The sequence below is a fragment of the Rhea americana genome, unplaced genomic scaffold (assembly GCF_003343005.1).
Source record: "Rhea americana isolate MKP2758 unplaced genomic scaffold, rheAme1 scaffold_2, whole genome shotgun sequence".
NCBI lineage: Eukaryota > Metazoa > Chordata > Aves > Rheiformes > Rheidae > Rhea > Rhea americana.
The window spans coordinates 1,475,754-1,497,546 of record NW_028186149.1 but is presented as its reverse complement, the minus strand read 5'-3'; the positions used below and the strand labels follow the sequence as shown (position 1 = coordinate 1,497,546).

Genomic DNA, 21,793 nt, shown 5'->3' with positions numbered 1-21,793 from the left:
TTTTCTGGATTTTTTTTTTTTTTTTTAACACTAAAAAGATTCTTAGCAGAAATATTAGCATCCTCTCCTTTAAGACTTACTACTCAACAAATCCTTGGTTTTCACTCTTACAGAGCATGAGAAAATACATTTACCTAATAATATTTTGTCCATCCTACTTTTGCCCATGATTAAGATTCAAAGGTACTAAAGCTCATGCAACCAGGGTAAACAGTACTTTAAAAGTACTTTTACATTTAGTATACATCAGAATTTTTCCTGTGTTCAATGAAGTAAAAATCGTTCTTTTTATAAGTACCACCTTATTTTTACAAAACATCATCTTTACTGTACAGTTATTTCTTCACCTTTCTAGAACTCTACAGAGACTGTACTTCTAAGAATAACTACTCTGCACAGTACTTTTCATTTTGATCTGCTAAGTAGTTCTTATACTGAAGGTCTATCTCTAGATACACTAGCTAGAGTAAGATCTAGCATCACATTTATTACATTTAGAAATGCCTCTTCATATACATAAAAGGATAAGAAATTTAAACTGTTCCTTCAGTTTATGGAACATGAAATATAATACCTGCAGCCAATACAATTGAGCCCGCAAGCTTCTTTGATGAGGTGACTGTTTGAATTCAATGCGAATTCCTGACAGGAAGTTACGTCGGATGCTGCATCTGATCGGGAAACGCATTTCCATTGGCACCTTGCTAAAATTCACCTGGAAATACAGCAAAGAAGAGCTGATACATAGTTTAATACAATTCTGAGGAAAAATAAAAAAATGTTATGTTACTAGTAAATAAAACCTCAAGTTTTCATTATTTCATGATCACATGACTACTGAATTACTCAAGACAATTATCCAAGTGGAAAGAGAAACACTCAACAAGCTGATTTGATAAGTGTGTCATGCAATTTCAGTTGTTTTAATGGAAAAACCCCTGTCTTCTTAGTAACAATCTCTTAATAAATTATACTTTATACAGGCATAATTGAAGACGTTTTCATGCAGCTGACTTCTACCACGATCCTAAAACACATTTAAGTTAGGAGAAGCAAAGCAAAAAAGTCATCAGGTATTCTCAGTCGAATATAATGACTTACAGCTATACGTTCTTGATACCATGTACCTCAAATGCAAAATGAGATGTACAAGACCTAAGTATTTATACAGGTAATAGTATTTTTTTTAAAAAAGAATCAAGTATGATTTAGAAAGCAAGGTGATTTTGATACTATAAAATACTTATTTTAGTCAAACATTTCAATGCCTTAAGTAGCTTGTGCTTGGAATATGGGTATGCATCATTAACAATTGAAAGAGCTCAGAGAAGTGAATCAATTTCAAGATTCTTGCAATGCTACAGGCTCCTTTATCATTACAAGTCATGGGAGTTACTCTCAAGAAACTCAAAACAAGATTTCAGCATAGAACCTAACTTACATCAACTGGAATAAAAGGTCTGCAACTAACATGCAGATTCTAAGCAAACTTTTCTACCAGATAAATGCTAAAGTCTTTGAGACTGCTACTTAAAAGTCTGACTGCAGAATACCTCAATACTTACAATATTCAATCATATAAAGTGTGAAACCATTCCCATAAGTTTTGCTTTTTGTTTGGTATTTCTTTTAACACATTATCTATTCTTAATTAGTAAAAGATATGTCAACTGTTGCACAAGTTCTATATTCATTTGAATATTGAAACTCAAAACATACCTCAGTGTTGTTGTCTAGCTTATGCCAACCTGGATCACTTTTACACAGATACTTTTGGTAAGCTTGTTCCAAAACGTTTATTTCCTTTTGACTAAAGGGTTTCCATTTCTGTCTGGGTTTCAGTTCCCAAACAACACCAGAACTGCAAGACAATGAGGTCAAATATTCAAACAAAAACAAAAAACTCCAAATAGAGCTAAACTCTTAGAGCTTTTTTATGCATACAAACCACGCAAGAAATCTTATCCTCATTTTGCAGACTTGAAAAAAAAATCTACTATTTACTACTTCGTTAAAGGTAAGAAAACTTACAGTTAATCCTATTTATTCAAATTGTACAATAGGAATAAAGGCAAAATTTACTTTTGCTTAAAAGATTTCAATTATATTAACTTCACATGAAAGGGCTTCCCATCAACTCAACTATATTGCAAAAGTTATAATATGCCATCAAACGTTGATTATGTAAAGAAATATTCAGGTTTCCATGTGCAGTACCTAGTAATCCCTATGTAAGAGATTTCTTTTTTATTTTCATTGTTAACAAGAGAAAGTCCAAGACTATGTATTGACACGTTTATTTCTTGATCAGGTTGCTCTAGCTCTTCTGCTTGTCGTGCTTTGGAAACTAATGCAACATCATCAGTAAAAAGTAGCACTCTTTGGCGTCCATCCAGGAAAGACACCCAGTGTATCTGAGTATTTGCATTGTAAGCAAATTGGCCACATTCATCCTGTATTGGAAAAAAATATATACAGTTATATTACAGGAGTAGATCCATGATGCTGCCGTGTGTACACAAACAGCCAACTTTATCGGCACATATATAAATCAGAATTCATATAATCTTTTGTTAGTTCGATTTACTGCATCATATTGATTTAGCGGCATCTTGCATCCCAAATACAGGAAACACGATTTTTTGCTTATTTGGTCGGAGCTTTTCTGGGGGAGGGAAGAGTAGAGGGAGAGAAGGAGAGATTTAAGATTAGGCATTCCAGTAATATTTGTGGGCGAGAAGAATATTGGAGATAATTCAGAAACAACAGCCTCCACAGTAAAATAAGAGACTTAGAAGCTTGGGTGGTGGGGGAAAGCAGTCATTAAATTATAAACCATTAAATAGTAAGACTAGACAATGATTAAAATGCAAGGAATTTTTATTTGTTAATATAAATGTGAGGCAAAGTTGAGATATGTAAAACCTTTAAAACCCTTTTTTCCGAAAGCCCTAAGTAGTCATGAATACAACCATAACGATATATGGAGGAAATCAGTTTCAATGCAATCTTAAAACACTTCAAAAGAAGTGTAAAAAATTCTACAAAGTGTTTATATAGTGGAATGTACAGTGTAACTGGGTAACTGCCACAGCTCAGCAGGGAGAAATTAAGTCACTTTCCAATATTACTGAACAAAAAACCTTCCTCTTCTGTCTCTAGCTTCAGTCACTAGTATTTTCAATTTTCCTATCCCAATTCAATGCCTAGTCAAAATAAAAAACAGGCCACTTCTGAAGAATTTAAAGTTTAGTCAACTGCAAAGCGGTTGTTACATAGAGACAGACCCATGGAGCTTTACATTCCACTCAAGCAGGAAAAACCTTCCCCCATCAAGGCTGGCTCCCGCATTACTTTACAAAATATTTACTGTATCTAGTTACAATTTCTATCTTTCCTCCATTTGTTTTCTACCTTGATCCTTGTTCTCTTACCTCAACTTCAAACATTTTCCTGTTTTAATACTGCATGACCTACAAACACTGAAACAGCTCTTACTGAAAGACACTAGTAATTATCTACAATTTAAGTATTTCACCAAGGAAACTATAGTCACAACACTCAGGATTTCACTCTGACTTTAGGGAGATACTTCAGCTAAATGTAGCACTACTGCAAAATCACACAAATTATTCATTCTGTATATCACCTAGATATTGCTGCAGTTCTTACACTGTCATTCTTCCTTCATATCCAAGAAAACGATAGTGAAAACACAAGCTGGAGATTATGTCCAGTCCTCCATTTATATTAATCTAAAAATCTAAAACCCTTCTACTTGAAAGTAGACCCAAAAATCTCCTAAAAGGCACAAATGTGAAGTTACCAGAGAAACTCTGACTTGGAGCATTTTAGACTTGTTACAGTCCTAAACTGGTTCAGTATTTACTTCTCTTCTTTTGATATGTACCTTAAGTAGATCATGTTCACCAAAATTTTGGGAGTACACCCAAGTCAATTTTCTCGTTTTAGTTGGATCCGTCCATGCAAACAGGCACACTTGCTTTGGTTTCAGTTCCATTTCCTCTTGTAATCCACTGCAGGTTAAAAAAAGGAATTAGATGACAGCTTTTACTGTTTTAAGACCAGTACTTTAACACCTCTAATGTACTGTGGGGCAAGCCACTGCAAGACAGCATTGCTATATCCTCCAGCCTCCTACAGGAAGGCATGAAGGGCCTAAGCTATGGACTCCCAACAAGCCCAGTAGTAGCTAGATGTTTCCTGGCAAACTAGGAACTATATACCTGCTTTACTCTACTTCCACAAACTTTTAAGATTGCTTAAAAGCAGACATAAAATACATCACTGAAAGAGCATGATAAAGAAAAGGAGGCTGGGTTTTGTTTTTCTGTATTTTCATTAATTGTAAAAACATGAACTACTTTCTTCACAACAGGTATCTGCTAGTTAAATGACAAAAGGGTGAAGTCTTTACTTCACATACCTCTGTTTATATCTGAGAGACTCCCATGAAGTATGATTAACAATAAGAGCTGGAGCTGCTCCCTCATGGTAATCGGAGAAACTTATGACAGTAGAGTGTTCAGAAACATTCACATCTACCAGTAAGCCCCCATTCTGTGGAGAGAGAGTTCAGTGCAAATTTAAGTTAGAACAGACTAAATCATCATTTTTAGATCAATCTTGCAAGTGAAAAAAGGAAATTCCGTATTAAAAACAACATGTTTTATTTTGTTTTGGTTTTTTTCCAATAAAGTAAATTCACACACAGTGGTCACTGGCTTAAGACACTGGTAACATTCACAAACTGTATGTAGATTTAATTGGAAAAGTRTACTTAAATTAAAACAAAACTGACTTCTAAAAATTAGATACTAACTTTTTTAAAGTTACTTCAAATATTTGGCCAAGCCCAGTAAAGAGTATAAACAGGTATTTTCTTCAGTTCTTATTGCAAAACTTAAAGCTATATTTAAGAACCAAAATGTCCTGCAAAATCCCTAAGAACTAAAAGATATTCTAAACACCTGTACTAAAGTTTTAAAAGGTACAACAAATACAGCAACATCATACCAACAAACTGATCACATCAGTCTTGCTGATTTCTACTTGAACCGTGTTAAGTGTTATTTTTTAAGGGCTTTCAAGATCCTGCTTTCTTCAAATGTATTCAAGAACCTGAGATGTGTCCTCCTGCTGTATATCTGAGAAGTTGTCCAATTTTTCTAATTTGCTTGTACAGAGGAGCTACCTTGTGCTTTTTTCCTTTCGGACAGTCTCTTTGGATACTCTTCTCAAATGCCTGTCTACCAAGATAAGCAGACTTCTTTGATATGCTGTAAGCCCTGGAAGGAAGGTGGGCGGGGACTCATTTGCCTTTGAAAAAACATCCTAAGAGATCCCAGCTCAAATCAGAAAGGTGAGAAAATTATGCTTAGCACTCTCTGCAGTAGTAGAAAAACTCACTTATATTTTAGCTAATTATGATCACCATTATCTCCAAGAACTTTTTTGAACATTTTACACTTACATACATGCTCCCTAATGCTAAGTCAAATTCCCAAGTAATTAAGATTTTTACTACTAAAAGTATTTTAGCCATTAGCATGGGGTTTTTTAAAATCTTTAACATGCATTAGCTCATCAAGAAAACAAAAGACACTGCATTTTAGGTTGACCATTTAAGAATTCTGAAGGCACATAAGAAATACCCTCTGCAGAAAAATAATGTTAGTTTTTAATTTAGTATTAGTAGAGCTGTCCAGCTTCCTATAAGCCTGTCAAACAATCACCTTGACTGCTTCATACAACTGTGAAAAATATTAAGAATGCTACAGACTTGATTCACAACCTTTTTTATGCAACAGAGCTTCAGAGCAGTGCACCAGATGCTAAAGCACAAAGCTTTAGTCCTGACTATCCTAGGGATACCTCAAAGCTAGAAAGAAGCACAAAAAAACTGACTACACAAAGACATAGTCTCACCAATTCTTCCAGCTTCAGCAGAGTACCATTGTCCTGGTTTTTAAACAGGAATGGTTTGGATGGGCTTTCATAGCCAACTACTCTTACACACAGTTCACCAGACGAGTTCTCAGGCCAGAACGGAAGACACTGGAAAACAGAAAATATGAATGACTTTAGTAATTCACATATGATCAATTTAGTAAACCAGCAGTAAAACAAATGCAGTCTTGAGTGACTAGAAGTATTTCAAATGCCTTATTTCTTACACTACTATCTACTGACAGACACCTCATCTATGTTTAATAAGTTATCTCAACTAAGAACTTGATTCAATTACCACCACGGGCAGTCTGTGAAGTTCAAGTTGCCCTGAAATATGTGAAGCAGCTGCATCAGGCCGTCGGGAATGACCGAGCATCTATAGAACTTATTTTCTTAAGTGACAGTTAGGGACCAACTATTTGTCTCTGAAAGCATCCGAAGGAATCGAATTGAAAAGTTACCTCTGAAGCTGAGATATAAGTCCATTTATTAGTTGGAAAAGAACCACCGGGACCAACTTCACCAACTTCCAGTTCCAGAGAAGATTTGTTTGCTATTGTGTAGAATGGAGTGAATGTAACTATCCTGGTAAGGTTAAAACTACTTATTTTGATGCTAACTCCAACCTGTAGAGCAAGAACAGTTTGATCAATCAAAGAGGACAAACATAAAAGCATAGGCAATCTTAAAAGAAAAGTCAGGAAGGAGGAAAAACAAAGCCAATATTACTGTGATTTTTACTGAATACTTGCAGTAAGAGGACAGACCAGCACTTAAAAAAAAGAAAACCTATATGGAATTAAAACTCCCCATGTATGTGTATACTATTAACAATTGTGTTTTTCATAGAATCACAGAATCAGTAAGGTTGGAAGGGACCTCTGGAGATCATCTAGCCCAACCCCTCTGCTCAGCAGGGTCACCTACAGCATGGTAGACAGGGTTGCATCCAGGTGGGCCTTGAATATCTCCAGAGAAGGAGTCTCCACCACCTCTCTGGGCAACCTGTTAGCCTTGGAGACCTGGTCTTAGAGAAGGGTGCCGATGAGGGTCTAAATACATGCAAACAATTACGAATTTTGAATGTGAATTCTTCTAACTATCCATACATGAGTTTGCAGGTGTATTTTTGAACAGCCTAACAGATTTGTTATATAAGCAAACATTTTCAACTTACACTGAAAGTTCCCTGTTGGTCAAACTTATTCTCACCAAGTGACAAACTGAGTAGCTGTGGCATAAAAATCATTACCCTTGACATAAAATATCTGACTAATTTAAAAGTAACTTAAGTGCAGAACAGCCACAGCCACAACTACTCAAGCCAAAAATATCTCAAGAAAATTCCACAAGCTACAGAAGGCATATCTTACCAGAAAGTCCATGGTATTAGCTGAACATCTGACATATCCATAGCTTCCTACAGTATCAAGGGAAAAGCTACTGGACCAAGTGCTAGTTGAAATACACAACTGGATCTATACACAAAAAAGGACATTTAAAATATTTCAATAAATTTATTTTAAATTTTACGGCTTATGCATTATGGAGCACAATTTTCTCACATATCTAGTGGTATTAAGATGACCAACATTTAAATGCTTTTAAAACCTTCTATAAATTAAGATAAGCTTAAGCATGTAGTCTCATTACTCTCATTTTGGCTTATTGGTCTGTGAAAGATGATATTACAAGATGACTCAGGTAAGAAGGGGAACAAGAAATACAGTTTAGTTCTTCTCTTCAAAGGGGGACTTTAAAAACAACAGCAAAGGCCACCTAAAATAGGCATACCTTATTTTTACTAAAAATATTTTTCTTCTTAAAGGAGAACAAAACAATATCTCTGTTATGTGCTGGATGCTTAACGTAAGTATCTTCTGCTCGATACTGGAGAATATGGGAAGTCTTGTTGATTAGCCAGTAAGGACTGAACACAGACAAGATCATACGGCTTCCAGTTCGCCTGATATGTATGGAAATATCCACTGTCATCAATTCTGCAGAATGTGATGTGAAACACACTGAAAAAAATTCAGGCATCCCATCACTAATTTTAAGGTGTCCATTCCAGTTTTTGCCTTGATATTTTATCAATACAAGCTCCATTAATTCACCACTGATTCTTGAATGAAAAACATCTGCAGCACTCCCTTCTGGCAATTCACGAGCTTCTGCTGTTCCCTGTAATAGAATTAAAAAGGAAAAATTAGATTTTTAAATGTAGAAAATTTAGGTGCCCATAAAGCAGCATCTTACAGGATGTACATGTTCCAGGTATTTCAGTACCATGTGTCTAAATGCCTAATCACTTTTATTTGAGCTTGATCTTATGAAAAATTTCAGATCAACAGCAGTTTTCTAACAGGACAGTAAAAAGGACTCTGGATCAGTCTGGTTCCAATACATCCATTGTATGTTCCCTTCCTCCTTCATGTTTTTCAATGGATTTCAGCCACAAGTTCTCATTCATATATTAATGATACTAGGTGCAACACTGAATTGGGTTGTTCTGCAGATTCATGGCTGAGACTTTTCACATTAAAGAACATAGAGGGCAGGAAAACCTCAGCCCTGGGCCACACTGTTTGGTAACCCAGCTTCCTCAGGTAGAACAACAGCTTTCCTAAATTTTATTGAGAAATTAATTTTGTATTCAGCAGAGACCAGGCTTGGATCAGCTAAAGGATATGAATACCACAAGCATATATCTGCCTGCAAATACAGTGAATTCAAAATTGGAGTTGAGCCACTAGTTTCTGGCTCCTCATTCAAGGCAACAACCTGTTCTATATTCTGTGTGTATTCACTGTACTGAAGCACAGTGAAGAGAAGGAAAACTGGAAATACTGCCATTAGTATTCTGCACAGAAGTGAAAGACAGATTAAAATGAAAGCCACAGCTAATTATATGAGCAGGACAAAATAGAACAAAATTAGGTCGGTGGTTCTAAATCTGCACTCCTTTTCAATTTACTGAAAATCACTCAGCTATACTAGATACTGAAGGCACTGACAGAATGGAAAAAATTCTGCATAATATCTTGAGAAGAATTCTTCTATGATCTGGTCAAGTGAGACCTCACAGTAGTCCTCAATAAAGAGCCAATGTTAGAATGAAGAAAAAGCATATTTTTTGCGGAAGAAATGAGTTCCAGATAGCTCAGGCACTTTTCTTTATGGCTCTCCATGAGAGTCAAAAAGCTATCTTGCAGAACACAGACAGAATCTTGGACCCRTATAAAAAGTCCTATCCAGTATAGGATTCTTATTTCAGGAGAAAAACATAACTGGCATGGTATACCCAAAGAAATAGCAGTTAATCCCCCAAAATCCCACAACCAATGCATTAAGTGACTTGATCAGTTGTAACAGAAAATAAATCAGGCAGCATTCAATATCCTCTACAGTACATTCACCTTTCATTTTAAATAGATGTYATCTTATTTAAAAATCAAGTAAAAGCTTTAAAATAAAACTGAAAGCTATCCTACCTCAAGTAAATACCTCAGTGAGTATGGCAGAAGATTCCTTACAGTCAGCGTAGGGTAAAGGTGGATAATGTAGGCAGGATCCCACTCCTCTCCACATGTTGAAATAAAATTCAGTTGATCAGGTACAGCTGTTGTGCTGACTATTAGAGGTAAGAAATTTGTCTCAGTAGATGGGCACTGTAACAAGCATTTTACTTCATTGCTCCGATGAAGCTCTTCCCTCCAAACAATGTAAGTTGTGGACTCTTTGAATTGACCTTCCAGCATTCCCGTTGGTTGAATATATAGATGACATCTATGGAAAAAGGATAGGTTAACAATCACAACTTTGCATTGACAATGAACTTCATCCATTTGAGAGTGATTCTGGAGGGTTTTTGCAGCATACTATACAACTACCTAATAAAGATAATATTTGGTTTTTTATTAGCCCCAGTCAGGAAAAAAACAGTTCTAAGTGGACATTTAAGCCTCAACAGTAATGCCGCATTTGTGTATCAGTCTCATAACGAAGCATCCTATATAATAGAGAAAGTGTACCTGTAAGAATGTAAAGGAACATGAAATTCCTCTTCTGGCTTAGATATGCCAATGGGCTCCAGCAGTCTGGAGTCTCTAGCCAATTTATAGATTATGAATGGGATGGAGAAATGGTTCTTGATCTATGATAAAAATGTGCAAGTTTTAGAAATTTGTACAAAACAAATGTAATTAAGGGAAAAAGTACAAATAGCAACATGGAAAAAACTTTACTAGATATAATTAAGCTCCTCTGGAAACAGACTTCCACTTGCCTTAAGTAATAAGAAATATAATTTTGAAGGAAAACTATATGCAAGCATGAGAAGACTGTGCTCCTTTTAAATTCCATGAATTGAAAAACTCACTTAAAATATCACGTCATGTAAAAGGTATTTAGCCCAACCTCTTAGATAAGGATATTATGAAAGCCAGAACTAAAACATAAACAAAATAATCCCCGCCCAAAAAAAAAAACCCATAGTCTCAACTACTTCTCAGTGAAAAGTACATACACAGAATACATTAAGTATCTTAGAAATTAAGCAGCTTTTTGGAAAAGGGTGATCTCATAAAAGTAAAGTACTTTGCTTTTATATTTCTTACTTTACGTAAAGTCACTCATTGAGAGCACACTGATTTTGGGTATTCAGGGTTTTTTTGTGGGGGAGATTTTTTTATTATTATTTTTATTTTATTTTATTTTATTTTTTTTTTTACCTGCAGAGGAGATCGTACAGTAATAACTTTATTTCCTTCTGTAGCATCTATCTGTACAAGGACAGAGTCTGAACGGTCAACAAGATTTCTTACGTTATACAGTCGACGGCCTGGTTTGGCTATGGGAATGTTTACCACCTCCTTATATCCTTGAATTTCTAATCCATTAAAAAAATAAAGTCTTAATTAAGCGAAACACTTACATGTAGTATGATAAATACCACAACCATTACATTAAAGTATTTGAGTGACAGTTGCAACATAGAACATAATTTCAGTATAACAACCCAACACTTTCATATAGGATGAAATGAAAAATGAAAAAAACAGTAATATTACATATTCGGAGTTACAACATCCTAGTCTCCTAAGAATATTTTCTAGCAAAGCTGAAAACAGAAAAATCGTAACTGCTCTCAATTAAGTGACTAACTACAGAAAAAAAATAATAGCAGTGGGGACAACCAGGAATTAAAATCCTGTTTAAAAGGAGAGAGAAACTACAAAACTACATTCCTTGAGTCTATGAGATGGTCTATCAATGACTTCAGTAAAAAAAATTATTTTTTTTTCCAATGGGAAAGTAAAAATTGGACTTTCAGTCTCTGGAAAAGATGGAGAGAAGGAATTTTACTTTCTTATAAGATGTTCAATAGTGCCTGGCTTAAAAGATGGTGGGTTTTTTGGGGTTATTTTATTTTAATTTCCATCACCTGAGTTTTGATCATATTGAATTTAACCTATAGATTACCATGTTGACTTCTCCATTTTCCCCATTCTCAACACTATCATAATATATAGCGTTCCCCAGCATAATACCTAAATTTAAAGAGAAGAGGGAGCTTTCTTGTCGGTGTAACGCAGACAACTTTCCTCGTTGAAGAGGTTCAAAAATAGAGTACTCCAATTCCATGTTCTGACCAATTTCTACTTTGTTCATGTTTTCCTTCTCAACTGAATCAACTATCCGAAAATTAGAGCTAGGAAGCACTTGGAGAGAAACACCTAGGGCATTTTTCACTATGAAAGGAGCCGAGTCTTTAAAGGAATAGTCAAACGTGGAAGCAGTCCCTTCTGAAAATGCCTGTAACGAAGAACATATATAAAATATTACATGCAAATAGCCACAAAATAAACGTAAGGCTGAAAGGCTTTAAAAAGTATTTTAAATTTAAGAAGAAAGTTACACACAGTGTAGCACCTATGCTTTGCATAGTGGTATTTAAGGAGACTGCAGGTTATTTCCAAAAACACTTCATATTTCTTTCATGACTTGCAGCAAATGTTGATACCAAAGTAAGTGTTCACGTACCTCATAGGGACTTAGTTTTCTTCTATAGCTCAACAATCAAAAAAAGACACAGAAGGCCCAACCACATTTACCATGCACGTACTTCATCCTCAACCACAACTTCTGCCAAACATTGTTATTACACAAAGCCATACTAACTGACTCAAAACAGCATAAGCTATGCTGCTTAGAGAACTTACTCATACTCTCTCACTTTCTTAGAGAACTGACATTCATTTAGAATTACAAAAATAAATGTACTTAAGTCACATTCTCTATAAATAGCTTGATTTGGTGACCAAAAACTCCTCTACCTACAAGAAAAGGGGAAATACAATCTTGGACACTCAGAAGCATTCCTATAGACACAGGGGAAAAAAAAAAAAAAAACTTAAATACAGTCATTCTACTTCCTCAGTTTGAAGGTCAATCCCCCAAATCAAGCTTTTTTGTAGCTTTCTATTAAGGAACAGTCCTACAAGCAGCAGGTTAAGGAGCAGACTAAATTAAAATTAATAGCTCCAAGAAACATGGTTGTTTCCTACAATCTATTTTCTGACAAATTTAAAGAAAAACATACTTCCCTTCCACTACCACCACTCTAAGTCCTCCATAACCACATGCATTCTGCTTACACATGTAAGGAATGGCCTTCTTTCAAAAGCCATCATCATCTTTTTGTTAACCCTAAAGGACTATCAGTTCAACTCCTCATTTCCACCAGATAAGCTTTGTCAGGGCTGCAGAACAATCAGTGACTTGTGATTAGCAGCACATAAAGTTCTTCAGAAGCCAAAAAATTCACACCTTCTGCTTGTTAAGATTACCTTGGCTAAATTATCAAAAACAGCAAGACAACTTTTTGATATCGTTATATTCATTGTATCCTTTGAAGCAATGTTAACTGCAGTTTGTGGCTCAGGAAGAACAATAAAGTCATCCCCAGGCATCAGACTTCTTTCTTGGACAGGGTTAGTCTTCATCTAAAACAAAAATTTCATTAAGCAGCTATGCATACCAGGAATTATGTTCTCCTATGTTAAAATAGGAAAAAAGTTTACCTAGATGTGAATTCCCCCCCCCCCAAAAAAAAAAAAAAAAAAAACAGCTTTACTTTGTAAATCTATAAGATATCTAATAGGCAAACTCACAGTAACATAGGAAATTTACACGAATACTGAAGACAAACAAGCTATCTTCTTCCCATTCTGTATGTCTGACTACATGCTTCATCTTGCCCATGCAGTGGATAAACAACATTATTTAGAAAAACCTTGGATGTCTACAGACTGAATTTTTCGTGTCAAATTGCACAACTCCCTTAAAGCAAAAGCATTTCAAATGTTGCATTACATAAAACTATTAGCATATTAGCTGCCTATTCACAGTGACTATTTCAGTTTCAAGTATTTTTACATACTTCCAGCTTTAAACTCCATTGCTTCTTCCCTCCTTCAATTCGTTCAATAAGAGGTTCCCACACTGCATGAGTTTCATTGTAATAGTGAACCTATGGAAAGAACCAAAATTAAATATGGCATCTAAAAATAAACTAAGCTCCACTAAGCTCCTTCTATGGCAGCTAGTACACTTTCATATCATCAAAAATTGCCTTTTTTCAACCGTGGTTTCAAATTTCAGTGGCCTAATATTCATTTTTAAAGGCTTCAAAAATTAATACTCACACAAAGATGTAATATCTCATACATTTTTCTTAAGTGACAATTTAYGTTATCTGACTTACCTTTAAAGAAACAGGAGCAGACAATCTGGAAATTCCCTAACTTTGTTTCACATCATTACTAACATAATGCAATCTCTACTATCTCCTATGGTGCCTGTGAAAATAGCTTTTAGATGAAAGAACTTCAATGCTATAATTATTTTAATGATACTATAAAATAACAATCAGCCAGGGGAAGAACTCTTTAGTCTGGATTTGGTCCCCTGGAACAATTCATCTGTCTACAATTCATAGTCTACACCCAGCTTTTATTTCTCTTCAATCACTGCAAATCTGAACAGGAGAAACTGTGGACCAGACATAATTCTGAAAACTTGTTTCCTATCTTCCTCATGCCTCCTCCTTCCAAGGAGTATTCTTTCCCCATGTTCATCTATATATGATCAAAAATGCATCTTTTACTTAAATATTGATATCTTCTATCATGACATGCACGTATAGCAACGAAAAGGGGCCCTCTGCATATCCAACAGACAATGGTGTACATAGGGTACATTTGGTAAACTGACAGAATATGACTAAAATGTAGTTTAACCTATCATACACAGCAGCTCTTATCTGTTCATATAAAACTTCAACATACCACTTCCATAAGAGATTAATTACATGGCCTAGCCCATCTAGGAAATTAGCATTACCATATCATAGTGAAAGAGTTGCAACAGGTGGTAATACAAACACAACACTTTTGCAATGCAAGACTTTTTAGAAGATTTAGGAGACATAAAATAGATACAACAGTGAATACTAGCTAGATAAACTAGAGCAAGAAAAAGTTAAATATGAATATTCTACTTTGTCAAACTCAATGTTCACACAGCGAAGAGTGAATATGTAAAAACACTGAAGAAACAAAGAGAACTCCACAGTAGCAATTACCATTAAGAAGTCCTATTAACTGTATGCATAGCAATGTTTATCCATGTATATAGTTAGTCTGTGAAACTGAATTATGCTTAATCATACTTGCTGAGTACTAAAGAATTAAGAATATTACAGCATAAGCCAATAATGTAGCACTTACAAACTCTACTACAAATGAAGTTACTCAAGGTGAACAAATGTTTCAAAATGATAATAATTTGATTCTACATACCTCCAGGGCCATATCAGCTGTGGCCTCCATGAGTGAAGACCAGTTTTTAAGAACACCTGAAAGTACAGATTCTACTAACAATAAAGGCACAGTTCGATGTCCCAGACCACATTCCAAGGTGATCTGGAAAGATTTCACTACAATGTCAAACTTCTCTTGTTTCAGAATATGCTCACGGTCCTTAAAAGTTTCTGTTGCTTCAGTGGCTACATCTACACCAAGAAACCAAGCATTGCACTGATCAACAGGCTTCACTTGCCACAAATTTTCAGAAACTTCAGCTGTTGCTCCAGAATCCTTCTCTGTTGTTTTTGGTTTTATAGCAGCCATAATGGTTATCACAGTATTAAGAATTATTGGTGAAATCTTGAGAGGAAAGAAAAAGACAACAAGAATCCTCATAGCTCAAATTTTTTTTTAAGAAAATGATTAGCATGCAAAACACAAGGGAAATGGAAGTGGCAAATACCTCTGGGCTTATTTATGCAGATATATGGCATTACTAGGCACTCAAAAGATTTAAGCAACTTACATTCCAAGATCAAGAAACCATTCATGGACCTCCTCTTACTTTCATTTCCTAGTTTTACTTTTCTAGTTCCTCCCTCATAATTCTACAAACTCAAGAACAATATTGTCTGGCTGGAACCTTACTTCTACTGATAGGGCAATTCCGTAACTGCAGTCAGTATCTACCTTTTCCCTGTTACACTGTAAAGTATCAATATATTGAAAGTTAATTTTTAAGAAGCTCGAAGAGTCCCAAATAGTACATTTGCAGAGTAATAGACACACCACTTCTATTAACAGTACATTTAAGCATACAATGTACTATTGCTTCAAGTTTAAGGTTTCACCACTGATCTCCTGCTCAGATCAAAAATGCATACTGGTGAGCATTTTAAAGAGCAGCTATCTGATTATAGCCAGAAAGGCCTTTATTGTAGATACACTTAAATTATTAATTCATCGATTAAAAACATGGTATTTTAGATTATCTGTCATCCTGGAAATCAAGTTAATCATCTTAAGTTTAAATGCTCTTGTGTGAAGCAGCTAGTGCAACTACATGTGCAAAAATCCCACACCCACAAAACCAGAACCCTGCATCATTTAAAAGCACTAACATTTTAGTTGAATGTATAAAGCTTTCAATATTTTCTCAGAATGGATACTTTGACTTTTTCATATTGTGTACATGTAGTTTTATTCTTCCTGTTTTAAGTCTCTGAAGAGAAAGTAGGGTTGGGGGGAGGAGTATAAATTTGAAAGACACTAGTAGGAGGAAGTATAGTATCTGAAATAAATTTGTTCTTTTTCTGTCAACAGGTTGCCAAAAAGGGAAACGAGTTACCATATACATAATTACTTTTCCAACATAGAAAAGTTCCGAAGAGCAAAACAGCCTATTACTACAATTAAACTAAGGGGGAAAATGGAAATTTTGAATAGAAATATATAAATTTCAAAATCCAAGTGAGAGGTCTTTTGAGAGGCGACTGCTCTTCCAAAGACAGCTTTAATAATTTTGCTTACCTTTACAGTAAGGTCTTCTACTGTTACTACCACAGTCTGTAACCCTGAGATGTGTGTCATGTTTTCCATTACCAAAGAACATGGTCGTAACACCTGAGTGAAAAATTTAATTTGATTATTAAGGATATTACAGGATTCCAGCTTTCTTAATGCTTTAATTCCATAGGCCAAGGGATGCAGGTTGCATAAAATACTACTTAAAACATACGTTACAAGGTTATAACAGATTGTTATCGTGCTTCATACCAGTATTCAAATTCACACAAATGCTCTTTTTAATCAGAATTTTAAAAGAAAATAAAAGTTCTTGACATAAGGTTTAAAAAATAAAAGTAAAATCCAATACAGAGATACACTAATGATATAATAAAATGAAAGCGAATGCTTGAACGTACTAAACACATAAGGAAAGACACTATGCGTGAGATGAACCACACAAGCCACCCATGTGGCTTAATGTTCGCTAACACGAATAAATGATGTTCCAGACCATATGTGTATGGCCGCACTAATTGCCACACACTACTGCAACAAGTAAACTGACAGCCAGCCAGCAACAAATATGTAAGGAAGTGTTCTTATTCTTCAAAAACCTCTTACACAATTTCTTCACTAAAAAACCTTAAATTTAATGTACCAATGCACAGACAGAGGTTTTGGATGAAGCTCTACAAGCTGAAGTCTTGTGCATATTGATAAAAGATTCATCTTCAGATAGCACATGATGGCTATATAGTCCCTCCCTACCTTCGTAAGTTAGAAGGAAACTGAGTGCCCCTTTGAAGAGAAGAACATGCCTGTCAACAATTTTCACTAGTTTTCACAGAGGGAAAAGCAAGTTTTCTTACTGTAGTAACACCTGTGTCTTGTTTTTCTCGGAGAAAGGCACAGGCCAACACTTTGAAGTCCTTTACTTGAGCTGTCATCCTTTGGGCAAGCTTTCCAGAAGCCAGAGAAAAGTCACACTGGAAGGAAACTTTTAAGGCAGGTGCATCAGCACTGGTCAAATTTGCAACAAACACAATTTCTGGATCCATGATCACAGCTTTCACTGTCTTTTCACTATTTGACTGCACCGGTATTTCTGTGAAAGTTAAAGAAATAATAAACAAAACCAAACAAACAAAAAAAACCACACAAACTTCAAAGTAAGAAGTTTGAAAGTACTGTTATATATTAACTGAAGTGTGCGTAAGAGCATAATTTTGAGAAGTGTAAATTTAATAACTAATGTTTCATCCTAAATAGCAATACTGTAGTTCTCTGCTGAAAGACCATACTACAATTAGGCCTATTTTCATAATTATTTAGTAGGACACTATGTTCCAGAAATCAAATTCCTGCATCAGCTGCAGAAATATGATTATGGAAATTTGAATATGTAAAGTCTAGTCTCACACTTCTGGAGACTCAGTTTCTAGTAATCACTGCAAACTAGTAAAAAGTCTTTTTATGATGGAACTGTATATACATTGTTGTCAAAGTACTGGCTGTACAAAGCCAAGCTGGAAATCATTAACTCCTGGGTTTTTTGTTTGTTTGTTTTTTTTTAAATCAGAAGTAACTAACTTGTTTAAAGCAAAGTTCTACTAATTGAAACAAAATCAGCAATATGGAATTTCACATCTGAATATCCACTCAGTCTTCAAACAGAAGACCAGAATCATGTTATGTTTAGCCCACTTAAAACCAGAATGCGCTATCTAGTGACATCCTGGTGGCTGACGAAGCTGCTACTTTGATTCTCAGTAATAGGCAGTAGAGTGGCATGTGATCCACCTACATGCTGGGACTCATTATGTAGCTTAAGTCTAATAATACCTGTAAACACTGGCACATTGTACACATGCAATGGAATAGATGCCAAGTTGAGATTTAGTGCACTACAGAAAAAGAAGAGATAGACACCATGGATTATATCCAGCAACACTATTTACGTTGTCCTAAAGGGTCCACCAAGTGCCATTTTTCTGAAGTAACTACTGTCTCTTCCTCATCATAGGACTTGCGTGCATCTCCAGCAAGATGACAGCAGCAGAGTGATCTGCTTGCATCACTAGGGCAATTCAGAGAACCTGCAGCTCACTGCCAGTGCTCTAACAAGTTTCCCAAAGGAAAGAGAAGGCTTTTGGAAGCAGGCCAGATGACAAACTAGAATTAGGTTTGACCACAAGTCAAGGAAGCATGGCAATCAGTTAATAACAATATAAACTCCTCAGAAGTTGGTTTCAGTTCAAAAACTTATTCTCCATAATTGCTTTGAAATAACAGACTAGGGTTTCAAAATTCCCAGCTTGTGGAAGTAAGAGTACAGACATTCTATGCAACTGGCATCTAAAAAGGGAGTTGTTCTTTTACTTTAGGTAGTATCCGCACAGCACTTAAAAAAAAGCATACCTTCTTTACAATATTAGATGAGTAAAAAATGCTGTTTAGCATGAGCAATTTTCAATATTTCTCTCTCTTGAAAAGTCACTCCACTACCTAGTAAGGTTAGATCTATTACTTCTTAGAATAATCTACGACCATGGTCAACTTCCACTTTGTGAAGAATAAAACTGTTTAAATCTAACAGCAAACAATTTTGGATAATTTATTTTCAGTATGAAGTCTGTAAAAGAGAAGGGGAAGGCTTTACAAACCTTTTTCTGGCTTTGACTTCCCAGAGGCAACATACATTAATTGGAGCTGTGCAGATCTTTCAGTTGAGGATGCTGGCATTGAGTTAATAAAGAACTCCGCTATTGTCAACAGGAATTCCATACTGGCACATATGTAGAGCTTATCAAGGACAGCAACTACTTCAATTCCATTTTTATCCTGCTTGTAGCTTACATCTATCATCGAACTGTCATTTGTGTCATCTTTCTTGTCTATCATTCTGAAAAGTAAGTTTAATAAAAATTATTTCAAATATCATTATAGATAGAACTAGAACAAATAGGCTGCATAAGTAGTTTTATTACTTCTCCCTCCCTCATTTATAAAAGCAACGTAACATAAGGAATGAGCATTTTCTACACAAATAAGAGTATGGACTTTCCTCTTACAGAGGAATAATAATTTGAAATTTGTGTGCTACAATTAAGGAACTGAATGTGTAGCACAGAGTAACATTCCAGTGCACAGAATTCTCCAGCTAAAGTTGCCTCCTATGCTCAGTTGTTTTACGCAGTTTTCCTGTAACTCTCGAATTTCTCGCTTATTTTTTGTTTTGGATAATCTGGGAGATGGACAGAAATAAAAAAAAAGAAAAATCTGTTTAACATTGTTAAAATTACATAACTCACTGATTTGGTGCACAGTATGAGAAACATTGAAAGCCTTCCTAAATGTTATCGATCCCATGTGAAATAAAGTATAGAACAAAGAAAAACAGTTCTCCCAAATCACATGCAGTTTTTTCATTTCTGACATACTCAAATTTACCTTGCAGTCACATTCTGAACTCCGTCTCTGAGATCATCCAGGGTACATGCCTTCAGTTTAACATTAATATCCATTGAGCCATCCGAAAACATCTTCCCTGATGATGCCATGAGATGCAGTCGGAGTTCACCAAGACGTAATTTGTCGCTATGCACTGAAAGCAGAGACTTCTACAGAATAATGAGAAATGGTAAAACTAGCTATCGCAGAAGTAAGTAGCAGGCATGCTTCTCTTGAAACTTAGCACTAATCAAACATTTAGATTAAGGAATGGAAGAATAAAGTTAGCCTGCTGCTTTCATCAATCCTCCAATCATACAAATCAAGCCTAAGAAGATGACTGAGAAAACAGAACTAGCTGGGTTGCAGTGGGGCTGTTTCTTCACTGCATTTCTAGCAGCTTTTCAGAATACATGAGTGAAGGTATTCCACCCTCACCTTCCACCAGAGAATCCCTCCACTCTCATCACATCTACATGCTTTGCCAACCCCATTTACAACAAGGAGTTAAAATGTACTCAGCAGTGGGAAGGATATGAAAGAGATATTCAAATCAAATACAGTTGCAGTGACTTTCTTCCTGCTGATGCTCATTCTGCAAAAACTTTTTAAAGAGAAAAAACACACACCCTTCAAATGAAAAGCGTGACAAATTTCTCCATTACTTATTCTAACAAAAATCCACCACATATTTACTGTATACCAAACTTGAAAAAGCACAAACTTCATGTCTGGACAACATATTACATGATTATACCAAGGTAATATTACACATCCTTCTCTCTTGTTTTCAGCACAGGAAGGATGTTTGCTATTGCTCAAACTTAGGGCAATGCAAGGAGGAAGGGCAGGTTGCTTCCAGCTTGGATCTGCTCTGCTTATTACCTAAATATACAGCATGTGCCGAACTAGCACCATCTAGGCACTAGTACTTCCTACTCTTCACATTTCCATTTTTATTTTACAGAATTGGAATCTAGTTTTGAATGATAAAACTGAGGTTTTAGGATAATTTTCTTTTTTTTTTGGGGGGGGGGGGAATTTAGTTGTTTCTGCTTTAAGTGCAAGTTAGAAAAGCATAGACATCCTTTAAATGATGGACGTTCTCCTCCCACGAAGTTTCAAAGTCCCAGGATAAATTGCATAAGCTCGGCAAGGCAAGAATTACAAAGCCAACACAACAGAAAGATATCTTTGTTTTACTGTCCTGAGTTCCGGATGCAAGAGGCTCAAATTCCCCACCCCACTTAGAGAAAAAGCTTTGTCACAAACCTGATTTTTTTTGCTATTGTAGAGAATGACTGAAAGTGACTCAAAATTAAAGTCAAATTTAAGCGTTGTATAACATTCTGCAGAAGAGTGAACTGTAGAAACATTTCTCTGTCCCACAGCACAAAGAGGATCTGTTAGTGAAAAGAAAATACTTACACATTTCTTTAGAACACAACGTTTGTGGATTTTCTTTTTTTTTTTTTAATTTAAGATCAGAAAGTCACATAAAAAAGCTCTTATTAGGAAGACTACTCAGGACATTTTGAATTTTTGTATGTTGAACATCCCTTTATTCTATTCAAGGGACATTGTCTAGCATAGATGGGTTTAAGAATTTGAAAGTCTCAATTAAGTGTGATTGTTTTTCATCTGTTTTAATGAAGAACTATAGAGACTATCAAGACCGTCAAGTTTCTCTTCCTTTCGCTTTAAAAATGTTACAGTATAGCAACTGAACCAGAAGTTGAAACAAATTTGACTTTGAGACTGTCACTAAGTTATGAACAAAATGATTTTGCCAAAGCATTACAAAACATATAATGTTTAGAATAACACACTATTTGTCATTAAAAATAGAATACCCAGAATTATTTTAAGTTGGCATTAAAATCTAAAGGGTCTGGTTTTTTGGTTTGTTTTGTTTTTTTTAAACCATTTGCAACTTATGAAAGCCCTCAATACTGGTATAAAAATATCACTCCTATAAAAGATGAATTGCA

The 21,793-nt window shown here is 35.3% G+C and overlaps 1 protein-coding gene across 3 annotated transcripts in view; it reads right to left on the bottom strand.

Annotated features, from left to right (window-relative positions):
* The window catches only part of VPS13C (vacuolar protein sorting 13 homolog C), a 100,342-nt gene that overhangs the window by 24,137 nt on the left and 54,412 nt on the right, over positions 1-21,793 (bottom strand). For all 3 annotated transcript variants that reach the window (XM_085303282.1, XM_085303280.1, XM_085303281.1), the window contains 21 exons: positions 21,075-21,205; positions 19,803-19,972; positions 19,016-19,254; positions 17,222-17,457; positions 16,374-16,466; positions 14,838-15,203; positions 13,418-13,507; positions 12,825-12,980; positions 11,526-11,790; positions 10,707-10,864; positions 10,008-10,129; positions 9,468-9,762; positions 7,768-8,157; positions 7,347-7,451; positions 6,435-6,599; positions 5,950-6,078; positions 4,448-4,581; positions 3,911-4,037; positions 2,218-2,453; positions 1,720-1,861; positions 575-715 (listed from right to left, as the gene is read on the bottom strand). In XM_085303282.1, the coding sequence (XP_085159408.1) occupies positions 575-715; positions 1,720-1,861; positions 2,218-2,453; positions 3,911-4,037; positions 4,448-4,581; positions 5,950-6,078; positions 6,435-6,599; positions 7,347-7,451; positions 7,768-8,157; positions 9,468-9,762; positions 10,008-10,129; positions 10,707-10,864; positions 11,526-11,790; positions 12,825-12,980; positions 13,418-13,507; positions 14,838-15,203; positions 16,374-16,466; positions 17,222-17,457; positions 19,016-19,254; positions 19,803-19,972; positions 21,075-21,205 (3,890 nt within the window). The remainder of the gene's footprint in view (positions 1-574; positions 716-1,719; positions 1,862-2,217; positions 2,454-3,910; positions 4,038-4,447; positions 4,582-5,949; positions 6,079-6,434; positions 6,600-7,346; positions 7,452-7,767; positions 8,158-9,467; positions 9,763-10,007; positions 10,130-10,706; positions 10,865-11,525; positions 11,791-12,824; positions 12,981-13,417; positions 13,508-14,837; positions 15,204-16,373; positions 16,467-17,221; positions 17,458-19,015; positions 19,255-19,802; positions 19,973-21,074; positions 21,206-21,793) is intronic.